Genomic DNA, 6,332 nt, shown 5'->3' with positions numbered 1-6,332 from the left:
CTGCAATAATTAATTAGGCATTCAATAATAACTTTCCTATTTTGTATTTATTTATATTAATGTTTATAAAAACTTATTTATTTGTATATAATTAACTTTGCTATTCATTGTATAGTTATATCCATATATTATGAAAAAAATAAAATGTAGCTATTTTTCTTGAATATATAGGTATGTTTGCCATATTCTGTAGTTTTTTCTTATTTCTTTTAGGCTAATACGTGCTAATTTTGTTTTAGGCTATTAATTGCTATTTAATATTGGGCTATATATTGCCAATTATATATAATAGTTGTATGTCTGTGTCAATTCCTCAAAAAAATTGTTGTAAAGCAGAGAGCGGAATGGTGTATTTTTCCCTGATTAAAATGGATGGGAGGGCGGCACTCAAAAAAAAATTGATCGAGGCCATTCACGGACTTTTATAAGTACATGTTTTTTTTAGCAAATTTACCGCACTGTACAGACTACAGAGCGTTAGCGGCCTTTTATTAAATATAAAAAGATATCCATAGGGATAAGTACAAGCAAGAGGACTAGCCCTACCTTACCATTCCCAATGAGATAACAAGTCCCTACTAATTAACAAGCATGAAAAAAATAAGAACTAGAGAAAACTAGATATTCTATGATCGTCACGGAGTTTATAATACTCACTATGATGATATTACAAATGAGGATGCTTAAGTAGTGCAAGAATATAAAAGCTAAGAATAAAGATGAGTTATCCACCTCAAACTTCATTTGATATATGTATGAACTAAAAAAGATAGTTTGTCCGTCTAAAGTAATCTGAAGTATTTCCCTCTTGTCTTCTTCTTCAAATCTGTCCAAAAATGATTGATAGTTCATAACTTCTAGTTGGATTTGTTGGATCTTGCTAAAGTTGTCATATGATTTTGCTTCGCCAGTCGCATCAATAGGTGTCTTGAAACAAATTCCTCATTTACCTTATCATCCCAACTATATTGTCTTCCATATGTCTTATTATTTATATGTACATGTTAATTTAGAGTCAACTCAAGTTTTCGTTTACTCAACATTTTATTAGTTAGTATTATTGTTATTATTATTTTATTAGTATTAATAAATCAAACTTGTTGTCAAACTTTAAAATATTAGACTGCTCTTTGGGTTCATCTGTCCATTCTCTGTTGGGCAAGAGAACAAAGGGGGGTCTCCCTATATTTCTAGTTTTGAGCCATTTGACTTTATTACTGCACCATTTTTAAAATTTAAAATGGGCGGTCGTCAACCATATTCTTAAAAAAAAAATCAAGATGCAAGTCAGCGGCTTGACACTTTCTCTTCAATCCAAATAAAAAAAAATTGTATTAGTACATTTATCAATTTTATTAAGTGATTAGTGCCAGTTGTGCCGTCCTCCAGATATTGAGACAAATAAAATCTGCTGATTATTAATTACGAATTTGTATTTAATAATGTATCATGTATCGCACCGTCACATCTGAAAGCTATTGACTTTTTGGTGGAACGCAAACTATATAAACCCACTCCAAATTCATTTCATGCATCAACACAAATTAATTAAAGTGAGAGAAAGAAAAGAGAAAGATGATAAATTATCAGACAATGCTAAACAATGGTGAAACTTTACCAATTATAGGTATGGGTACTTATTCAGGCGAAAACGATAGAGAAATAACTGAGACAGCCATTAGAACCGCCATCAAGGTAAGTTTTCAAATAGAGTTATCTGCAATTTGTTGTGTATGAAATTAGTCTAATAGTACGTTTTATCTGTATGTATAGATGGGGTATAGACATTTTGATACCGCGAAAATATACGGTTCTGAGGTGGCTGTGGGAAATGCATTAAGACGAGCGATTCATGATGGGTTGGTTGAAAGGGAAGATATTCATGTCACTTCTAAACTTTGGTCAAGTGATCATCATGATCCTGTTACTGCTCTTCAACAAACTCTACAGTAAGCGCGTGCTGACATACATTTTTTTTTCATTTCTGAATGACACATTTTTATATTTAAAAATAATTTAATTTTGAACTTTTCATTTACAGGAGGCTAGGAATGGAATACATAGACATGTATTTAGTGCATTGGCCAGTGGCTTTGAAACCATGGGTGGACTACCCAATTCCCGCAGAAGAAGACTTTGAGGAATTAGACATGGAAAATACTTGGTCCGGTATGGAGAGGTGTTTAGAGATGGGCTTGTGTAGATCCATCGGCGTCAGCAATTTTTCTTCAACAAAAATACAACACCTTCTAGATTTTGCTTGTGTCACTCCTGTTGTCAATCAGGTAGAGCGGACAATAATATTACTAACGGGCTAGACTGTTACATATGAATAAATAATTTAATTTTTGTTTGTAATATTTTCTGATGATGTGTTTTTTGTGGTTGACTATAGGTGGAAATGCATCCAATGTGGAGGCAACGTAAGTTGAGATCAATATGTAGGGAATATGGAATTCATGTAAGTGCATATTCACCTCTTGGTGGTCCTGGAAATGCTTGGGGGACTACTACTGTGGTTGATCATCCAATCATACAATCCATTGCCCACAAGCATAATGCAACTCCAGCGCAAGTAAGAAATTAAACGCGCGAATTATTCAATTTTTTGGATGACTAGAACGAAACTAATTAATGTTGATGAATATTTTTTAGGTTGCTCTAAGATGGGGATTGTGTGAAGGATCAAGTGTTATAGTGAAGAGCTTTAATATGCGAAGAATGAAAGAGAATATGGAAGCTCTTCATTTGAAATTAGATGAATGGGATTTAATTGACATAAATAAAATGGAGGAGAGGAAGATTATGAGGGGAGAATGGCTATCTAATCATACTACAAGCCCATACAGAACCATCCAGGAACTTTGGGATGACGAGATTTAATTGTCTTTTTTGGAAGTGGCCTTTAAATTTGGTCAGCTCTGAAAAATTGTACTTGCTAGCTAGTTGCACAAAAGATCCTATACAATACTCTAATGTAGATGCTCAATTCATTTTAATTTGTTTGTCTGATTTTAACGACACAATTTAAGAAAGTAAAAAAGATTTTGAATCTTACGGTCTTAAATTAAATATATGTAAAGTGTACCAAAATGTTATTTAATCTTATGATCTTAACCATGTCATATGAAAAGCTGAAATTAAGACGTTAAATTAAAAAAAAAAACATTTTTTCAAACGAACTAAAAAAGAAAGTAAGACAAACAAAGAGTACTAACTTATTATATACGGTAGGCCCTAATTAAGTGATACGGTCAGTACTGGTAGCATGATTGCTTAGATAAAGCTTCTGATTAATTTTCTAGTCGTTGACTTAATAAGCTTTGAGTCAATAGGGAAATTTTCTAATTAGCACTAATCCATCCATCCATAACCCAAAGGTTAAGGGCCATATATATCCCATTTAAGTTCAAGCATATCTGGATCTATGATATTTTATTCAACAAAAAGGATAACTATAAATGATTATAGGTCGGAAAAATATAAATAAATTAATAAGATGCCAAAGAAAGTTTTCTCGTGATCTATTGACGTCAAACATTGAAATGATATTCTGTTATTTTTCTTCTATATCGATTATATAAAGTATCATAGAGAATATGTTCATCATTTTGCGAAAAATTATCAAATTCAGCAAAAATAAAATAAATAATGATAAACAACTATCAATTTGTCGTTTCAATTGTCTGTTGTGTGAAGGGTATCTTATAATTTAACGTGTTAATAATTCTACACATTCCTCTAATTCAGGGACTAGCTACATGTAAATTATGGGAGCCATCTGGGAAACATAAGGTACAAGATGACGTTGACCTTAACACCTCAAACCTCTTTACCAATAGAGCAGGATTGTCTTGACCGAATGAATTACACAAAAGATCATGTAGCAGAGACAACTTTTGTTTTGAACCGAACCGTAACCAATGACTCAAAAGTAATGATATTATAATTTATTAAGGGGATAAAATACAAATTCATTTACGAAGGTATTATTAATTTAACCAATAAACTGACTGATAACTGCTAAGCTAATATCAAACCTACCGATATCTTATCGGTTAGGTTAGCAGTTTAGTACATTTAAAACAGAAAACCGATAAAGCGGACCATTAAATACAAATATCCAACCAGCCCGATAAGGCGGTAGACAGACTTAATAGTCTGCTGAGTACCTTGATCATCGAGATACGGCTGGCAGTAATCTAGTCTTTGGCTATCTCCACACTGTTACCCCTAGAAACATGTGATGTACCTTGCTCGATACACTGGAAAGCAGGAGAAAAAGTAAGTAATGGTTTTCACTTATCTTAACCTCTCTTTCAGCTGTGCAAACCCATCAGACAGCTCAGCTTTCAACTTACCCACAAGAAATCAGCAGTGACAATCAACAAAATTAACCACAGGAAAAGAATGATACATTGGCAAATTACCTGTAAAAGATGATTGTGCAGCCAATCCAATGTTTGTGGAAACGTCGTCGCTGATATGTTTACCACTGTTAAACCCTGTCAATAAAGAACGCAGCACCCATAGGATAAAAATCGTTAACATTATACTTATAACAAGTCAATAATGGGATGTAGTCTGTAAAAGTCAAATCAAATCGATCAGGCATGAAAATGTATATGAATAATAGTTATTTTTCTTTCTTTAAAATAATAAGTTAAGTAAAAGATCACTTATTAGACAACTTCCATAATAATGTCCAACTACAACTGTAGGGTGCTTTTTATTTACTGTAACTTGTGTCTTCAACTCACCATAAGTTAAAATTCCTTTTTTGGTGCATGCCTTCAAATATATGCAAGTCAAGTAGTATCGAGAATTCTAGAAAAGAATTGACTCTCCCATAACTTGACAAATTTACATGAACTGCCTAGCAAGTCCCTCGCACCACAAGAAAATATACAGCCCCTTTCTAGCTAATAATAATGTGCTCTTTTTAGAAGGATTTAAGTATGTAGGAAATACACTTGGCTCACATTTCTTTCTTGTTATTTCTGCTAGCAAATGCCTGCACCCTTTCTGGAACTTTTCATGATGAAATTCCCAACGTTTTGATGCTACTTTCTTGAATCCCTATATACATTTAAAAGAATTATTAACATTAATTTAATCAAATAAATACATAAATAAAAGTTATTTAATTTTCTACCAAGATCGTAGAAGTCTAATATCAAGATAAAAGGGTGAATTTCACTTCCGAACTCTACTTTAAAAATCAACCCCCCCCCCCCCCCCCCTTTTAGCACCTACCACTACCACACAAGAAAACAAACAGACCAGCCAATAGCGAACTGAAACCTATTGACTTGGATGCCATGCTCAATTTTGGGGTCCTCTTCTTTCCTCTAGCTCTATTCATTCATCATGATGAAGAATGGAATTGAAAGAAACGGACACTAGATTCAAACTCCAGATACAAGCTGGCTAGCTACAAGAACACACTATTGAAATAGCATCGTGCATCACTAGCTGCATTTAGAGAATGTAGGACATCATGCATCCAACGTTTTCAAATTGAATACGTATCAAATCTGCAATGACGGCATTTTAAGGGTGATAATAATACATTGCTTGATTATCAAGCCATTTTTATTTCGTATATAGACAGATTATAGGGCTTTCATCATACAGTTGTGCTCATTGAATTTGCTTTCCACCAGAAAAACACAAAAGAGAAGAGGATCCAATACCAAGAAGACTTATAAATAGTCTGGAGGAATTTCTGACTTTTGAGCTTCATTAGATACTACAGTAGGTTTAATGCAGATTAGGCTCTTACTGGTAGGTTTATTAGTCTTGATTTCTCTTCAGATATTTTCGTCTATGGGTCCTCAGACAGTTATATCTATGTAGAAGGATTTCCAAATTTTATGTTGATGTTGGGAAAGATAGCAAACACCATACCTGTGAGGTAAAGGAACAGAGATAGTCCTGTATAGTCTTCAAGTTAGATATCATGTTATCTTTGTCCTGAAAAGAAATTCAAGAGAGGATTACCAGCTGAAAAACAAGATAAGAAAATAAAAAATATTCAGATACAAGTACATTATGTATCATATGTGTGCTTAGTAATATCACACGCATAAACATATAGAAAGAATTGAAGCCAGATACAGAGACAGCAAAGGGTGAAAATTTTCTTAATTTCTTGTAGATTGATGAGCTTTATGATATGTGTTCCAACTTTCTTTGATTCGTAAAATATCACAGTTCTCTTTACTTCTGTTCTGGCACTTAAGTCCATGCTGCTGACAAGAATGACAAAATTGAACTGCCATCCCTTTTCCTTTCCTTTTTTTTTTGTGGGGGGAGAGGGGGGGGGGGGG

At 33.4% G+C, this 6,332-nt stretch overlaps 2 protein-coding genes across 2 annotated transcripts in view; one reads left to right on the top strand and one right to left on the bottom strand.

Moving 5' to 3' along the window:
- Nucleotides 1-1,575: 1,575 nt before the first annotated feature.
- Nucleotides 1,576-2,883, top strand: LOC102594152 (aldo-keto reductase family 4 member C9-like). The gene is made up of 5 exons (XM_006358183.1): nt 1,576-1,695; nt 1,774-1,949; nt 2,042-2,285; nt 2,396-2,575; nt 2,656-2,883. The coding sequence occupies exons 1-5, from the start codon at nt 1,576-1,578 to the stop codon at nt 2,881-2,883; spliced, it is 948 nt and encodes a 315-aa protein (XP_006358245.1).
- A 1,045-nt stretch (nt 2,884-3,928) lies between these two features.
- LOC102593840 (uncharacterized) overlaps nt 3,929-6,332 on the bottom strand; it is a 13,720-nt gene continuing 11,316 nt past the window's right edge. The window contains exons 13-15 of the mRNA XM_006358182.2: nt 5,911-5,976; nt 4,431-4,505; nt 3,929-4,265 (exon numbers count right to left, since the gene is read on the bottom strand). Coding sequence (XP_006358244.1) covers nt 4,203-4,265; nt 4,431-4,505; nt 5,911-5,976 — 204 coding nt within the window. The 3' untranslated portion in view covers nt 3,929-4,202. The remainder of the gene's footprint in view (nt 4,266-4,430; nt 4,506-5,910; nt 5,977-6,332) is intronic.

This window comes from Solanum tuberosum, unplaced genomic scaffold, assembly GCF_000226075.1.
Source record: "Solanum tuberosum cultivar DM 1-3 516 R44 unplaced genomic scaffold, SolTub_3.0 scf00271, whole genome shotgun sequence".
In the NCBI taxonomy this organism is placed as follows: domain Eukaryota; kingdom Viridiplantae; phylum Streptophyta; class Magnoliopsida; order Solanales; family Solanaceae; genus Solanum; species Solanum tuberosum.
This window is presented reverse-complemented; position numbering and strand designations above follow the sequence as displayed.

Coding starts and splice junctions, on each gene's coding strand:
- LOC102594152 (XM_006358183.1), top strand. CDS start 1,576: ATGATAAATTATCAGACAATGCTAAACAATGGTGAAACTTTACCAATT. Junction 2,286..2,395: donor TCACTCCTGTTGTCAATCAG/GTAGAGCGGACA, acceptor GGTTGACTATAG/GTGGAAATGCATCCAATGTG. Junction 2,576..2,655: donor ATAATGCAACTCCAGCGCAA/GTAAGAAATTAA, acceptor AATATTTTTTAG/GTTGCTCTAAGATGGGGATT.